The 18,555-nt window shown below is 44.2% G+C and overlaps 1 protein-coding gene across 4 annotated transcripts in view; it reads right to left on the minus strand.

Annotated features, from left to right (window-relative positions):
- Positions 1–2,136: 2,136 nt before the first annotated feature.
- Positions 2,137–18,555, minus strand: part of FAM193A (family with sequence similarity 193 member A) — a 166,187-nt gene continuing 149,768 nt past the window's right edge. For all 4 annotated transcript variants that reach the window (XM_072737703.1, XM_072737702.1, XM_072737700.1 and 1 more), the window contains 2 exons: positions 12,089–12,170; positions 2,137–2,879 (listed from right to left, as the gene is read on the minus strand). In XM_072737703.1, the coding sequence (XP_072593804.1) occupies positions 2,786–2,879; positions 12,089–12,170 (176 nt within the window). In that variant the 3' untranslated portion in view covers positions 2,137–2,785. The remainder of the gene's footprint in view (positions 2,880–12,088; positions 12,171–18,555) is intronic.

The raw sequence follows: 18,555 nt of genomic DNA on the forward strand, positions 1-18,555 counted from the left end.
ATGGTAGGAGTATGTAGACAAGGTTCAATAAAAGGACAGTTTTATTGTTTTCTAGCCATTGTTATTTTATTTCATCTCACAATTACCGTTACCATGTAAAGGAGGTGATACTCCAACGTGGTCTACATGAGGCTCCCCCGGGGCCGACTTCCAGGCCTAGGCCGTGTGTAGATAGCAGCACTGGAGCTGGATGGCGGCAGATGCACCTGGGGCTGTGCCTTCCCCCTCTGTAAATGCAGTATCTGGGTGTGAGGACACAGCCTCACACGGGGCGGGGGGGGGGGGAGGGGAGTGGGGGGGTCACAGTACAAGTCTTCAGGCCCGGGTCAGCCTCATGGGCACTCTGAACTAGGGAAGCCCCGCTGGCCTCCACCCTCCACTTCCCCCACCCCTGGCCCCCAGGCTCCAAATCCATTCTGTTTTTAATTTCTGAGGCCTGGGAACTGTCAAGTGACGACCCCTTCTTGGGGAAAGGGCTGAAGGAGCAGCAGGGGCGGAGGTGTACAGCCCTGGAACGAGGCATAGGTGGCAGCCTGTGCAAGGGGAGGCAGCATAAGTGTAGGGGGCACCCAGGGCTTGCTCTCACCACTCACGGCCCTGCTCATGTCACACATGGGACCCTGCGGTTCCTCAGTAGCCAACACAGCCTCCCCACAACAGACGGAGGCTGAGGCCCAAGGTGGGACCACCCCTGGGGAGAACAGGGCGAGGCAGGGACAGGGTTTTGGGGGCCTGGGCGGGCAGCTTCCCCAGAGAGCAGGTTCCCCCACAGACCCCTCCCAGTGTTTGCTCCACTTGCCCAGGCAGCCCCTGCTCCCCACTTGCTCTCCCCTTGCTCTCACCAAGAGAGGTTGAGGCCCAGGCTTGGGGGTCCTGGAGGCCTTTCAAGGACACAGCTCCAGCTGTGGTTACTGCCCAGCCTGTTCCTCGCTTTGCTGGGTCACCCCATGAGCAAAGGGATATGCTCATCCTTCTTCCCACCTAGGAAAAAAAAGCAAAACAAGCCAGCCAGCCTCTTGCCCTCACATTCCTCTAGCTACTGCCCTATCTCCTAATCCCAGACCTGCCGTTCCCACCCTGGTTCTCCTGCAAACCAGCTCCCACTGAGTGGTGGCCAAGGTCACCCCAGTGTTAGAGCCCTGTGCCAGCCCCAAACCCCCCTTGACCACAGCTACCCTCCTCCTCAACTCTGGTTCTTGGGCCTGAACCCCTGAGCCATCCACACTGGCTCCTGGGTAGCCTCATAGGCTGGTGAGTGTGGGGCCTTCTGTCCATGAACAACACCCCCCTATGCTAGACATCTCACCTGGGTGTCCAATGGGTACCTCAGACTTGATCCCTCTGCAGGACGGTCAGCCCCATCCTGCCCAGGGTCAGACCAAAGCCTCAGAGGCCCTCTTGCCTCCTCTCTCTCCTACCTGCATCTGTCGGTCCTGTGGATGGAACCGCAGAGTATTTCCAGAGTCTACAAGAAGTGGTGCCCTCATCACTCCCCCTTCACTCAGGGGCATGCCATATCCCTAGGGCTGCACACAAGCAGGTTTCCCAAGAGGAGGGAGCAGGGGGACCTCCGGAGCACTCTGGGAAGCGGGTGGGAGCAGGACTGGCTCTGCCAGAGACTCAGATCGCAAACCTCCTGGAGAGATCGCAGAGGAAAGGATCCATGGCAGCATTCCCATTTTCATCCTAAATACTGCTGTGTTGCTCCATGTTTATACCTGATTTAACACGACTTTTCATAGTCTCACCAAACATCATGATCCCGCCCTCCCCCAACTGGATGGTGCTGCCCATAGGCTCTATGAATCCCAGCCTCCCTAGGTTAGAATGCAGGAACAGCCTCCACCCCCCTGGCTGCTGCTTGGTGGTGACTGCTGCCTTGACACCAAACCCTCTTAAGTATCTGGCTGGGCTGTCCCAGGGCTAGGCCCTGCCTGGTGCATGGGAGGCCCCCCATACACCACTGCATGGAGAGTGGGGGCGCCAGGACCCTGAAACTGTTGCCAGGGGTGACCCGGGAGATGCTCCAGGGCTGGTGCACAGGGGCCCCTGGGAGGGCACTGCCCCCCCCATGTGCCCTGCCCCCCACTCCCCCACTCCGCCACCACCCCCAGCAGAAAGCAACCAGACGAGGTCTTCTGCTGTACTAATGTATTCCATCTTTCAAAAAGAAAGACATGATTTTAATATTACTTAACAATATGTTAAAAAAGTAGCCAGGCAGGCCTCCGTGTTAATACAGTCGTACACTCTCTAACAGACTTGATGGTGTGAGTACTGGGTGGGGTTTTGTTTTGAACTTTCTCATTCTGCAAGGGATCTTACACAAGCTGGCTACAAGTCAGGGGGGTCAGACACAAACAGCGCAACGTGTACACTCTTAAACAGTAGATTGTGGAGGAGAACGAAGCGCGCCTGCCCGCCCAGCCCGCCTCAGGGGGACGCAGGACACACGAGAGCTGAGTGACGGCAGTGCCCCCGGCGGGGACAGATGACAGGACGGGGCGAGATGCAGAGGCAACAAGCCACGTGGATGATGAAACCCGTCTCTGGCCACGTGGTGGAGAACTGGCGGGAGCCACTGTTCCAATCCGACAGCACAGCACTGCGATCGACGCCTCACTCACAGACTACACGCACACGAGCTACCGATGCGGGCCGAGCTGCAAGTTCTCGGTCTGGGGGGGTCTCAGGTGCGGCGGCCCACCCGGCACAGCCCTGGGCAAGCACAACAGCTCCGGGGCCTGGCCCACCTCCCGCGCACTCCTCTTCAGGCGGTCCTCATTCAGTGGGCAGCAAAAGTGGCTTTTTTCAAGCTAAAATTGGACCAGTTGATGGACAGTCTTTGCCGGGTCTGTCGAGCGGAATCCAAACAGAATCTGTGGAGACAAAGAGCCCAACAGTCATGGAAGGAAAGAGCCTACCCCTGAGCAGGTGCTGGCAAAGCCTAGCCTACTCCTGGGGACTGGGAGTTGGGGGAGGGGGACTCAGTGTGCCAGACCCAGCATCAAGATCCCCTCCACCCCTGGCTGCCTGGCCACCCTTCAGAGTGGAGAAGGGCCCTGGGGAGGGCGGGCCCCTCCTTCAGGACCCTGGCCAGTGCCCTCAATGTCCTCTGCTGTCCTCCAGGAAAGCTGCCCAAGGTAAGTTTCTGGAAGAGCCCATCTGAGAATGTGCAACCACCCTGCCCTCTCCATGTGTCAAGCCACAGAGATCCCACCTCCCCTCATTCGCCCACAAACGCATGAGTGCATGCACTATGAATGGGACTTTTCACAGTGAGACTTGGTCACAGCGCTGTCTGCCATCAGCTCCTGGTGCTCAGGCCCAGCAGGCGCAGAGGAGTGCCCTCAGGCCTCAGGGCCAGACCTGCACGCCCAACAGTGCTTGTAAAAACACCTGCTTCCCAGGCAACAATGGCCGACTCTGAATTAAATGAGGAACATTTTCTCTCAAAGACCTTTACTCTGCAGAATTTCTGACGTTCTCACCTGTCCAGATCTCATTTGCATCACAGAAACTGGAATTAAGCCTGAAAATGGTTACTGCTGACACACCACCAGAAACTGAATGGATTCATTTACACGGTGGTTAACCTGACCACCTGCAATTTCTGGCGCTGCTCACCCGGCGGTCTGAGGTGGATGGAGTTGTGTCCCCCTGCATCACCTGTCCCCCCTGCCACCAAGCACCACACCACCTCCCAGAATCCAACCTCTCTTTTCCTGGCCACAGCTGGTCAAAACCCAAGTCCTAGTGGTGTTGCCTTTCCGATTCCACCGATTCCACCGTCTCCTCTCGTTCCAGCCCCCTGCTCCTCTCCACGCTCACAGGTGTCTCCAAGCCAACTGAAGCAAAGCCTCCAACGGGCCAGCACAGGGGCCATGGTCACCAGCTCTGCTGCCTCCTCCCCACACCGTGTGCCCGGCTCCCCTGCACCTGACACCCCGCTGCCACCTGCCCATCAGGCCTCCGCGTGGTCAGCTATGCACCACATTCCATGGACAGAGCACATGTACATGAGTAACCACACTCCAACCCAGGGCAAGAAGCCCGACCCTGCCAACCCCATGGAACTTTGTTGTCCTCTCCCAGGGGAGCCCACACCCTGGTGTCTGGGACCATCAGACTGACGATCTCACAGCTCAACAACGTCTGCCTGTGCTCATTTCCAAACTTACAGGAACAGAATCGTCCTGTCTTTCTTTCTTACCGTGTTCAATCCACATCATGTTGTGCAATTCCTCCATGAGGCCATAGTGTGGTTGTTTCCAAGGTGTGAGAGCTCACCCCATGGGACTGACCGGTGGGTGCCACTCACGTGGTTCTGCCTGAGTGGCCTACATGTGCACCCATGCGGGACTTCGAAGCTTGAGTCGGACAGGAGGAAGTGACTCTGCAACTCCCTGGCCACTTCACGTGACAGCCCACCCGGCACTGCGTGTCTTTTCCTATTCTGAGTATTTCTATATCCTGATATGCACCCTTGGTGACGTGCTGCAGATACAGTCTCACTTTAAAGAGCTGTTGATTTTAATGTCATTTAACAACTTTTTATTTTATGGTTGGTGTTTGTAAGAACTCTTTCCCCACTCTGATGTCAAAAAGATATCCCCCTACATTCCAAATTAAAAGGTTTGCTTTTGACACTGAGAAACTTAACTTGTCCAGAGCTGACCTTTAAATATGATGCGAGGTGAGGATCCAATTTAAAAGTTTTTCTTATGTCAACTTTCACAGCTCCATCTATGAACACACCTTTATTTCCACAGTGATCTGCCTGTCTTTTGTCATAAACCAAAGCTCAGTGTTTGTATAGTCTGTTTCTGGGCTCCGAAGTCTGCATGAATATCACAATGTTTTCATAATTATGACTAAGTCTTTGTAACGGGTAGAAAAAGGAATCCCAGTTCTTTCTATTCTAGGAGGGTCAGATCAACCCTTTATAAATTTATTTGGTGAACATAATACACATACAGAAGAGTAAACAGATGTGCATGATACAGGAAAACTTTAAGGCAAACACTGGATCACAGCATTGAGCTGTGGGACAACTAATCACTATTCTGGCTTTTTATGTTGATAATTTCCTTACTTTTCTTTACAGTCTTAACACCAATGTATTGTTTAGTATCCCTGAATGATATACTTTACTTAAATTATACTGAAGTATAATTTATGTATGATAAATTGCAGTTACTATAGAGTTCATAGTGCTGACAAACATATACATCTGGGTAACTATCCCCTCAATCAAGACACAGAACACTTCCAGGAACCCCTCTTTTCCCCAGGCCCGTTTGTTGTCATCTCCTTGATGCCCCAGCCCTAGGCAAACAGCAATCTGTTGTCTGTCACTATTTGTATTTTGTGCATTTGTATTTTCTGGAATCTCATGTACATGGTACTTTGCAGTATGGACCTCTTGTCTGGCCTGAGATCCATCTATGGTGTATGATCAGGAGTATGCTTTCCACCACTGAGTAGTGTCCACTGGATGGACAGAGCACAGTTTATTTGCTCATCTGTTCTGGATATCTGGGTTGTCCTGTTTTTGGCTATTACAAATAAAACTTCTGGAAACATTCATGTACAAATCTTTGTGTGGTTACATGCCCTTCTCGAAGGCAGACAGCCAGGGGTGGAGCTGCTGGATTGAATGGTGTACATTTAATGGAAAGAACCCAGAAGTCCACTGACAGATGAATAGATAAAGATGTGGCGTATACAGACAATGGGCTATATTACTCAGCCACCAAAAAAAAAAAAAAAAAGAAAGAAAGAAAGAAAGAAATTTTACCATTTATAATCATGTGGATGGAACTAGAGGGTATTATGCTAAGCAAAATAAGTCAAAGAAAGACAATTACATGATTTCAATCACATGTGGAATTTAAGAAACAAAACAGAGGAACACAGGGGAAGAGAGGGAAAAATAAGACAAGATATCAGAGAGGGAGACAAACCATAAGAGAGCCTTCATCACAGGAAGCAAACTGAGGGTCCCCAGAGGGGAAAGAGGTAGAGGGGACAGGGTAACTGGGTGATGGGCATTAAGGAGGGCACGTGATGTCATGAGTACTAGGTGTACTACAGGCTGATGAATCACTGACCTCTACCTGTGAAACCAATAAAATGTTAATTAATTGAATTTAAGTAAAAAGAATTTAAATGTACTTTAGTTGCATCTAAACTGAACTTTATATAATGTATTGTGTATATTCTCATGTTCTGCCTTTTGCCTACTATTCTTTTTTTTTTTAATATTTTATTTATTTATTCATTCATGCGAGACATAGAGAGAGTGAGAGAAGCAGAGACACAGGCAGAGGGAGAAGCAGGCCCCATGCAGGAAGCCTGACGTGGCACTTGATCCTGGGTCTTCAGGATCACGCCCTGGGCTGAAGGCGGCGCTAAACTGCTGAGCCACCCAGGCTGCCCTACTATTCGTTTTGTAAGAACCATGTTGCAGACTGCTGTAGTTCATTCCTTGCTGCTGCTGTATACAGCATTCTGTGTGTGACTGTATCACGTTTCCACCCTAAAGTGTTTGAAAACCACTCAATTTTATAGAATCCTTCTTGGGTTTTAAAATCTACAGATAGGGGATCCCTGGGTGGCTCAGCGATTTGGCGCCTGTCTTTGGCCCACGGCGTGATCCTGGAGTCCCGGGATCAAGTCCCGCGTTGGGCTCCCAGCATGGAGCCTGCTTCTCCCTCCTCCTGTGTCTCTGCCTCTCTATGTCTATCATAAATAAATAAATTGAAAAAAATAAAATCTACAGATAAATTTAGGGAGGTGAGATGGCTTTATGATATTCACTTTTCCTATCAATGAACATAGGATGTATTCTAGGTCTTCAATGCTCTTCACTCATGCTTCACTACCTTTTATGCATCAGTTGTGGGCAACTTCTGTTAAGATTTATTCATGGAGACTGCACAGATTCTGGTGCTATTATAAATACTGTCTTTATTTAAACTATATTTTCAGATTACGGATGGTGTAGAGAAACTAACTTTTTGTACATTGATCCTACAGCCAGGCCCTTTACTAAATTCTTTTTCTTGCTAAATTCTTTTGTAATTCCCTTTGTAGACAATTAGTTCACCTATAAAATGGAATTTTATTTCATGCTTTCCACTCAAGCGTTTCTCTTATTATGCTACCTAGGAAGGATGATTTAAGGAAAGCATCTTTGTTTTTGAACATGCGTCCATGTTTCCTGTTTTAGAAAATGTTTCATGTAGACCTCTCTTCTCTTCTCTCTTTTTGTAAATCTCCTTTTCAGGTTAAGGATATTTCCTTCTACTACTAGTTTGCAATTTTTTTAAAATTAATTAAATGCTAACATTCTATCAAATGTTTCAAATGTTTTTTCTGAACCTATGGAAATGATCATATGGCTCTGCTTTAATAAATCAATTTAGCAAAGAGCACTTGTGGATTTCCTGATACTAAATGCTCCTTGCTTTCGTTCCTGGGGTACAACAGTTTGGTCATATGCTGCTTTTTAAAATACTGTTGGGGGCAGCCCGGGTGGCTCAGCGGTTTAGCACTGCCTTTAGCCCAGGGCCTGATCCTGGAGACCCGGGATCAAGTCCCGCATCGGGTTCCCCACATGGAGCCTGCTTCTCCCTCTCCCTCTGCCTCTCTCCCCTCTCTGTGTATTCTCATGAATAAATAAATAAAATCTTAAAAAAAAAAAAAATAAAATACTGTTGGATTTGGAATGTGAAATTTTTTCTTGATTTCATCCAATTAGTATTCATGACTGAAAGAGATCTGTGATTTTTCATGTTGTCTGGCTGCTTTTAGCAGATTTTGGTATGAAAATCTTCCTTCTCTCATAAAATGAAGTGGGGGCCTTGTGCTGTCTCTTCCTTTCAGTTCTCTGGTAGAATCAGGTACAAGGCTGGATTATCTCTTTGAAGTTTTGGGAGAATTCTCTGCACAAACGTCAGATGTAGTATTTCAGTAGGATTACTTGTAACTCCTGATTTCTTTGATGGTTACTAGATCATTCAGGCTGTTTTGTTATTAGTTGGATTTTGTGTTAAAGTTTTAAAACTAACTGTGAAGTTGTTCCCAGTGTTATGTTCTATTTGAATCACTGCAGTGCCTATAGCTCGGCCCACCTTTTCACTTACACAGTCATAACATTAAAGATGCCCTTTCATTACAGAAGGTGTCGAACCCACACCAAAGCAGTATGATGACGTGGGCGCAGCCATGGTCCAACTTTGATAACTGTCAACATCCTGGTTCTCTCCCAGCTGATTATTATATTGTGTCTTTTTCCCTATTTTTCTTGACCAGTCTCTCAAAAGGTTTATTTATTTAATTAATATTTTCAGAGTCAAAGTCTGGCTTTGTTGATATTTTCTATTTTACTATTCCTTTTATGTATTATGTCCTTTTTTTTTAAAGTTTTTTTTTTAATTATTTTTTTATTCATAGAGACAGAGAGAGAGGCAGAGACACAGGCAGAGGGAGAAGCAGGCATCATACAGAGAGCCTGACGTGGAACTCGATCCAGGGTCTCCAGGATCACGCCCTGGGCTGCAGGCAGCGCTGCTGCGCCACCGGGGCTGCCCATATTATGTCCTTTTACTTTCTTTGGGTTTATTCCCTAGTTTCTTGAATGAAATCTGTAACTCATTAATTTTCAGGTTTTTAAAAACTCACTTGGCAGCTTTAAGGCTTCACTGAAAGAGCGCTCGAGAGTAAACTGTGTCCACATCCCATAGGTTTTCACATACGATGTTTTCCTTAGTTCCACATATTTTTAAATATCTACTGAGGTTTCTTATTAAACCCATTAGTGCATGTACTTTCCAATTTCCAAATATTTAAGGACTTAAAATTGTCAACTGCCTACTTAAATGTGGTGTGGTCAGAGAACACAATTATACACATGCATTTTCTGAAACTTCTAAGCTTTTTTTCTGCGGCCCAGTACCTGCTCCACTTCTGAGCACCTCGTCTGCCAAGAACAGACACTCTGTTCCCTGGAGGCACTTTCTTTCTTTCTTTTTTTTTTTTAAATATTTTATTTATTCATGAGACACACACACACACACACACAGAGAGAGAGAGAGAGAGAGAGAGAGAGAGAGGCAGAGACACAGGCAGAGGGAGAAGCAGGCTCCATGCAGGGAGTCCAACGTGGGACTCGATCCTGGGTCTCCAGGATCACGCCCTGAGCCAAAGGCAGGCGCTAAACCGCTGAGTCACCTAGGGATCCCCTTGGAGGCACTTTCATCTGCATTCCTTGCTGGCCAAGCTCTGCTCATCATCCACAGCCCTGTGGATGTGTGCGCTACTCAAGCAAGCAGCCACGCAGAGAAATAGTCTGAGATGCCCTCCAAAGAGGGTGGATTTGACTCTCTATGGAGCCCAAACAATTTTCCTGTTTGTATTTTGAGGCTATTCCATTAAGTACCTAGTTTAAAATTTCTACATCTTCCTCACGTGTTGAACCTTTAAACACTATGTAGCAATCTTTATCTGTCCCTTATATTAAGCCATATTCTGTTTAATAATAACTTAACTATACAACAACTTCCTTTCCCTCTTTACTTCCACCTTTCTATTCATTGTATTTTAGGTATGTTCTTGTAAATGGCATGTGTGTGCGTGCATGTGCATACGTATATATTTAAGACTGTTAACACCATCTGGCACTTTTTTTTGGTCTGTTATGGTTGCTGATAAAACTGAGATTCTGTCTCTTGTGTTTTTAAAATTCGTTTGCTGTACTTTATTTACATGTTTTTTTTTTTCTTGTTGGAGTTCTGCTTTTTTCCTTCTACAGATTAGCAATTTATATATCCTACTTCTATTCTTTTAATGCTTGCTGTAAAACTGTATCATGTCCATTTAGCTTGAGGTCTGAATATTAAATACTTAACTGCTAAATACCTCAATAAGAAAAGGACCTGAGGGTATCAGCCCCATCTCATACTTAGCTTACACACTCCTGTTCAATACAGCAGTTCTTTCAGACATAATGTCAATTGGACATTACTGTCTTGTTACAAAGAAAATGTTTTATTTAATGACATTTATAAGGCTGTTTTCTCTTTCCTTCTTGCAAATCAGACTGAGATGAATCTCCTTTTTTGCTTCAAGATTTTTTTTTTTTTTTTTACACAGACCTCTTTGTAGCAAGTTCCTGCAGTTTTTCTTTATTATGGAAAAGAGTAAGTTTGTGGGATATATAGAAAATTTTCTCCCAAACCTGTAAATATCACTCCATGGTCTTCTGGTTTCACACTGGCTATGTTGAAGAACAGACTTTGGTTTGTTTATTCCACTGGTATATGTTGTGCTTCTGGATTTCTCATTAGTTCTGCAAAATCCCCAGGTACTGTTTCCTCTTCCAACAGAACTTCTCTGGAATGTCCACCTTCTCCCAGGGGTCCCAGGTACACCATGTCAGACTTGGTCTCTCCTCCATGTCTCTGAACCTCTCTCCTCTTCTCCATTCTCCTGTATCTGGGTGCATCTTTCAGATTGTTCTTCCAGTTCACTAATTCCCTCTTCAGCAGTGTCTAACCTATTTATCATATATCTACTAACATCTTCCTTTTCAACACTGTATTTTTCATTTCTAGATGTTTGATTTCCCCAGGTGCTGGCTGTCTGAGAATCTCTGTTTATAAGGCCAGGCATGAATTTAGAGCACAGGAGTCCCACAGGTCTACCTTGGGAAAATATCCCTCAAAGTTCTGCCTTTACGCATGAAATGTTCTTATTCTATCCCCTGCTCCGAGAATCCAGCTCCAGGGCAAACTGTCTTAGTAACTCAAGTGATTTGCCTACAGGATTTTTTCAGACTTTGTACACACACACACACACACACACACACACACACACACACACACACTACACACTCTCTCTCTCTCTCCTGTCACCTGAGAAAAGATAATTCTGTCTTCCTTCTGATTCTCATCCCTTTTGATTCTTCTTACACCTTCTTAAACAAAAGTTGTTTATAATGGGCATCCTTATCTTTTTTCTTCTTTAATCTCAAGGGACAGCTTTTAATGTTTCACTCTAAGTATGGCATTTATTTATTGTATTTTATGGATACCTTTTATTATGTTAAGGATGTGCCCATCTAGTCCTACTTAAGAGTTTTTATTATGAATGGGCGTCCAACTTTAGTAAATGCTTTACTCTGCCTGCTAAGATGAGATATATACATACACGTACACATATATAAATTATATAATAAATATGATTTCCAGAATCATTTAGAATTCTACAGTATTTCATTTATTTTTGTCTTTTATTTTTTTAAGTAGGCTCCACGCTGGGCATGGAGCCCAACACAGGGCTCGAACCCCCAAGCCCGAGATCAAGACCTGAGCGGAGATCAAAAGTCAGATGCTAAACTGACAGAGCCCCCAGACACCTCTCCTCTATACCATTTCAGATATGAGTTCATGACTTTTTGCACCACAAACTGTTTCTTCTGTGTATGTGTGTATTATCTAAAACAAACAAGTTAAAGAAGAAACCTGAAAACAAAACTCACTTGCTATAATTCACAAAGTAGATAAAATACTATAGAATACATTGTATTCTAATGTATAGAATACATTTCCTGCTTATCAGGAAAACTGAGCAAATATCTAAAATGTCATTTTTCTCCTTAAAAGCATGCCATATCAGTGTGTTCCAATGTCAGCACACATGAGGATCATCAGGGATGCTTGTGAGAATACAGATGTCTGATTTGGCAGGTTTAGGGGGGTGGGGTGGTGGGTGCGTGCCCACGTGATGCTGCTGGTCTGGAGCACTTTGAGAGAAATGGTCCTAAACCAGTCTTCACACAGAGGTGAAGAGAGCAGTGACTGGGTACAACGGTGAGTGAGGAGGCCGTATGTGTGCCAGTGCTGGGGCGGAGACATGCGGGGCAGGCTTTCACAGGCTGGGATGCTACTGAGTAGCCAGGCTCCTTGGCCAGCTGACAGCTCTCGTGTCCAAGAAACCCTTCAACACTATGGGAGGGTCATGAGGGTCATGTACAGCAGCCATGAAACCATCATTACTTCAGACACATAGCCCTAATATTTACCTTTTGAAATATTCCACTTCCCTCTCTGTCTCATCCATATCCACACTGTCTAGGTCAATATCTTTAGGCAGAAAGACATCATCTGTAAAATGAAAGAAAAGAAGCAAGTCAGATTATAAGAGAACAAATTACCTGGGCTTTACTTAATTTTAAGAACTTCAAAACTGAAACTTTTTCTAAAATGAGATTTTACAAACAACCAAAGGAGGACAGATGTCTCTCCTGTGCTTGTGAACATCAGGTTCAACCTGGAAATTATGGAACTCACATGTTTGCTGAGCAAAGCAACTGTGGCTTCAGGTCCCACTAGAAGAGATCCATTTGCTGGCACCTGGATTCCCCAAGGGACTGGTCTTTACTTGACATGTTTCCATGATGGGAGAGCCCCTGAGAAGATTCCTGGAAACCTAAGGAGCTTGCAAGCCCAGTCCGTTCTAAGTCCCTACTGGAGGGAGGGAAAGAGTGGGACATGCTGGTAAACAGAAGCTGCTCAGAAGGCAGCCTTATGTGGGGGAGAATGCGGTCCCTTGCACCAAGAGGACATGACTGACTACCCAGGACCCAGATATCAAGCTCTATAGGAAGATGGCGCTCCCAGGCGTTCAGTGTATACATGCAAGATCCCAGAGACATCATCAAAAACTTTTCAGGATGTTCCAATAAAAAAATAGTTACATCACTCTCTTTGAAACACAGGCAGGATGGCAGGGAGACTCATGATTCAGGATCATTCCATCTCCTAGAATCTCAGCAAGTTTGAGGGGTTCAACTTCTTGCTTCTTCTCCGCCTGCCTTGTCTGGCACCTGTGCAATGCTGGGCACTTCCTGGGCACTGAGCCCTGTGCGCCAGAGGCGACATCAGTGCATACCGCTGCAATGAGAGCTGGTGGTGCAGACACAATACCCAGCCCCTATGATACAGAGCCTCCACTTCCCTGTAGACTTTAGCAAGGATCATTTTTTTTTTGTCATCTTAAAAAAACAAGGCCACACTTTTTCCCCTATCACTGGGGTACTTGCACAGTAGCATAAGACATGGTTCACCTCTATAAGAGCAGGTAACATTTTTGCTGACTTATACCACCAGGCCAATGTCTTCACATCTGGAAGCTCACAGAAATGTCAGTGGAGAGCTTCCCTGTAGGGACTTGCATGACCACAGCCTCTTCAGCCCACCTTCTGCTGGCACCCAAAGCTCCCTATGGGGTCAGCTTTCCTCCTCTGCTCCCCACATCCCATCCCTCCTTCCACAGGGATCACCAAACTTCCACCCTTGCCCCAGACTGCTCTCCTGAGTTCTGCATCCATTGTAGGCACCTCCTCTGTACATGGGCCTTCAGGCATCTGACCCCCAATAGGGGCAAAAGTGCTCCTTTTCTGACAGTGACCCTCTTGCCCCACCTTACACTCACATCATACCTTCTACATGCCAAGCAAGTTCTTGTTGGCCTTCACCACCCTCCCAGTTAGGCTCCTTGGTCTCAGCTTCCACCATGCCCAACCCGGCCAACACGGAGTCACCCTCCTAACACATCCAGTCACAACTGTCCTGCTTCCACGGCCCAGTATGTTCCTTTCCAGCCACTAAGACTGTTCCAATTGGGCCTCCGTCTAGATGTCTACTTACAGACTTTGCTTGGCTGCCAACTAGACTTGCTGAGGCCCTGTTCAAAGAAATGCTGGAGTGTGAGGAAGGGGTAGGAATGTTTAAAGAAATAATGAAAGTGAAGATGTAGGAAAGTGAATTTCTGATCAACAGCGTTCCCATTATAGTTCTATAAGAGGAACAAGCACAAAAGCAAACAGAGCAGGCATGTCTGCTGGAAAAGCTGTCTTCTAAATGCAATTTCTAATACTCTTTTCTTCTAAGTAGAACTAATAATCAGGACAGAACATCTTGGTATAAGAAAAAAGAGACAGAAACATAAGCAGATTCAGTACCAGGAAGACATTTTTCACAAAAAAGCTATGTTAACTAGAGTGGAAAGTGTGACCCGAAGGTTTCACAGCCAGCCAGGCTGTGGCTGTGTGTACATCATTAAGACTATAGGCAACATCCTTCTTTGCCAGAGCTCAGAGGATTCTGTACCCCTACTTGAGGGCATGCGCCCAAGGGTGAGCCTCACTCAGCCAGAGGAGGATAGGGAACAGCTCACAGGAGGACCAGCACAAGCACGGAATGTAATCAGCTGGAGACTTATGAACACTGTGTGTCCAACAGCAGAAATAATGCAACTGGAAAACGGGAAGAGAAGGGACTGCAAAGGGAGTGTGGTGGAAAGAACAGAATCAGTTCCCAGACCATTGTCCAGGCAAGTAAGTGGGTGTCAGAGGACCTGCCCTGCAGCCCACTGTGGAAGGTAAGCAGGGAAACCAAGGATGGGGCAACACAAGTATGAGGGTAGAGGAATGCACTCAGGCAAGATTGCCAAGTTTCCTAAACCCCAGTGATTTTCAAAAATAAAAGAAAACACACCACAGAGAAAAAGAAACAGCAAATATAAAATACACAGAGTAATTATAAAATGTTGTTGGACTTGAGACAAAGCGCATAGTAGTAATAAATGGGAATGGACTCAAATTCACCTATAGATGAAATTTTTCATTTGGCTCACAAAACAAGATTCAAGATTTGTGCTGTCTGAAATCAGAGAACAAGCTAAAGCTGAGTGATTCAGAAAGGGATGAGAAGAGAGGTGCCCACCACACAAATGGAAACATGGAGAGAGAAGGGGCAGTGATCACCATCTCAGACAAAGTAGAATTCAAGGCAAAAGCACAAAAACACAATGAAAGGACATTTTTTAGTACTAAAACCCATAATTCACTAAGTAGATATTAAAGTTAGGAATGTGCACCAAATACAAACACCACCTTTATAAAGTTTTGCTTTATAAAACTTGCAGTTTTGCTTGCAAGAGTCAAAAAAACACAGAAATTCATTTTTTTTTTTAAATTTATTTATGATAGTCACAGAGAGAGAGAGAGAGAGAGGCAGAGACATAGAGGGAGAAGCAGGCTCCATGCACCGGGAGCCCGATATGGGATTCGATCCCGGGTCTCCAGGATCGCGCCCTGGGCCAAAGGCAGGCGCCAAACCGCTGCGCCACCCAGGGATCCCAGAAATTCATAATAATAAAGAATAGAAGACAGGTCAAGAGGACAAAAAACCAGGAAGGAAAGAGAAAAGCTAACTTTAAATATTATTCATAAGTACATCATGGAGATATATATATATTTTTCAATTTTCACCATGATAACAAAAAAATCATACTTTTATCTGAAAGTATATGGAGCAGTCACAAAAGGTGGTCACAAAAAAAGTATCAGTGATTTCTATAAAGCTGAAATATTACAAACAATATTCTCTGATTGTAATGCAGAAAATCTATAAATTATTAACATATAAAAGGCTCTCCCAAGGGTGCCTGCATGGCTCAGTCAGTGAAGTATCTACCTGTGACTCGGGTCATGATCCCAGGGACCTAGGCTTGAGCCCACTTGGGGGCTCCTTGCTCAGCAGGGAGCCTGCTTCTCCCTCTCCCTTTGCTCCTTCACTTGCTCGTGCTCTCTTTCTCTCAAATAAATACAATCTTAAGAAAACAAAAAACAAGTCTTGGAAACCTGAAAGCCACCTTTTTAAACTACTGAGCAATGGGGACAAAAATGAAGAAACTCTTGAGTTTCATAAAACAAAGTAAAATGCCAATAGAAGTATTATCAGACTATGAGATATATTTAAAGGAATGATCACAGGAAAATCTGAAGTGGGAAATACTTTGATCAATAAAAATAGTGGAATGAAAACAAATGAACTAAATTTGTAAATCAAAAATTTAGAAAATAAACAAAAGAAAAAGAAAATAAAGCAAAGTAAAAGAAAGCACACGAGAAAATAAAGATAAAAGCAGAAATTGATGAGGTATTAGAAAGAGCCACAGTAAACCTGTGTGAAAGCCACAGTTCAATAAATAAAGAGCCTTTTTTTTTTAATCTTAACAAAATAGACAAATTATTTTTCACACCCAACTTGGGACTTGAACTCATGACCCCACCATGATCAAGAGTCACATGCTTCACCCACTGAGCCAGCCAGGCGCCTCCCAAATAAAAGAGAAGCTATTAACTAGCAGAATGAAACAGAAATGGGGAGAAAACACAAATATACAAAATAAGAAATGATGATGAAGACAGGCACTGAAAAATACATTTTTAAAAATTATGTAGTTTCAGACATCTATGTAAATAAGTTTGAAAATCTAGCTAAAAGAATTTATTATGGAAACATAGTTTACTAAAATTAACCCCACTGGAAAGAAAAATACCAAATAGACCAATTTCCATTTCTTTCTCCGCAAAGAGAGAAAATTGTTAAGGAACTCTCCCACAAAAAAAATACCATGCCCAGAGTGTTGCACAGATTTCTCTCAAACCCTGAAAACCTAGACGGTCTCAATGCAGGGTGAATTGTTCTACAACACTGAAAATGAAAAACAGACAAGAAATCCTGATTCTTTAAACCTCCTTATGAGGTATAATATTAATACCCAAACCTAATATAGGCATCAGGGAAAAAAGAGTTACAGACCCATAGTTCTTATTAATATTGATATAAAAATGCTATATAAAATATTAGCAAACAGAAACCAAAACTAAAGAATGCAATACGCTACAAGCAAGTGGACTTTATTCCAGGAATCCAAGCCTGCCTCAGTATTAGAAAATCCAAAAATGTAACAAATATAAGAAGAAAAAATATGTTTCTCTTCAGAGACACTAGAAAACCTTTGGCAAAATACAACACTCATTCTGATAAAAACACTTACTAAGAGTAGGACTTGTCGCATATTTTCTTAAGATGATAAAATACGTAAACCTTATCCTAAGCCAGAATGTTACTTTTAATGTGGACCAGACCTTTCTGTTAAGATTGAGAATGATGCAATCATTTGAAATGATTGCATCATTCTCAATCTTGGAGTGAAAGAATTGGAAAAGTTGGAATAAAAAGAGAAAAGGCTTTCTCTATTTGCACAAATACGACAGAATACCTGGAAAACCCCAGAGCATCAAGAATAATTTGGTAAGTTAGCAGATATAAAGTTAATATACAGATATCAGTAGACTTCATACACAAATAACCTGTGAGAGCAGTACTAGCCAACAGAAAGATGATGTGAGCCACAGATATAATTTAAGATTTTCTGGTAGCCGCATTAAAAAAATTAAAAAATAGGTAAAATTAATTTTAGTAATATATATTTTATTCAGTTAAACAGTGCCAAAAGATGATCATTTCTACATGTAACCAGTAAAAGATTTATACTGAGACATTTAAATTTTTTTTAAATCTTTTTTTTTTTAATTTTTATTTATTTATGATAGTCACACAGAGAGAGGGAGAGAGAGAGAGGTAGAGACATAGGCAGAGGGAGAAGCAGGCTCCATGCACCGGGAGCCCGACATGGGATTCGATCCCGGGTCTCCAGGATCGCACCCTGGGCCAAAGGCAGGCGCTAAACCGCTGCGCCACCCAGGGATCCCGACATTTAAAAAATTTTAAAACCTCATACAAGGTTTTCAAAATCCAGTGTATGTTTGTACTACAAGACCCATCAATTTGGAGCAGCCATATTTCCAGTGTTCAGTGATGACATGCGACTCGTGGCTAATGCACCTGAAGTGCAGAGCTAGCAGACATAATGGTGGGGAGTACCCTAATGAAACTAAAAACAAAGAAGGTCAAATACTTAGCATTAAGCTCAATAAGAAATGTGAAAAATCAATGAGAGAAAATATAAAACATTCCTAAAAGCCACAAAAATAGACTTGAACCAATGGAGAAACACCTCTACTTCAGGAAAAGACAATCAACATCATAAAGAGATCAATTCTCCCTAAATTAATTTATAAATGTAATGCAACCCTGACAAAGATCCAACAAAGGGTTTGTATGGCTCTAGCACACAGACACTTTAGTGAAAACACAGATGCATGGACAGGAAAGAAGAGTTGGACAACAAGGGAAAGCAGGGGAGGAGAGGCCTCCCCCCGACACACAGAGTGCCCGAGATAACCAAGTCAGTGCAGCAGTGGCACATAAAGCAAGGAGGAAAAGAAGAGAGATTCCTAAATAGACCCAAGACACAGGGAAACTTACTATAGCACAAAGGGGGCGTCTTGTATCATGGGGGAGGATGAATTTTTATTAACTGATGCTGAGCCAGCAGGCTAACTAACAATTTAAGAAAATACTAGACCCACGGCTCTCCAAGTGTACCAGGGGCTAAATGAGAAAGGTAGAAACACGGGCACACTCCTCTTCTACCTTAATGTTAGATTAATGTTAGATTAATGCTTTCTGATCATTGTTTAAAATCCAGAGGCACTAAAAGATCAATGAAATGACTATATAAAACAAAAAAAAAAACTTCCACAGAGACACAGTCCAAAGGAGTACATATCTG

Source organism: Vulpes vulpes, chromosome 14 (genome assembly GCF_048418805.1).
Source record: "Vulpes vulpes isolate BD-2025 chromosome 14, VulVul3, whole genome shotgun sequence".
Taxonomy (NCBI): Eukaryota; Metazoa; Chordata; class Mammalia; order Carnivora; family Canidae; genus Vulpes; species Vulpes vulpes.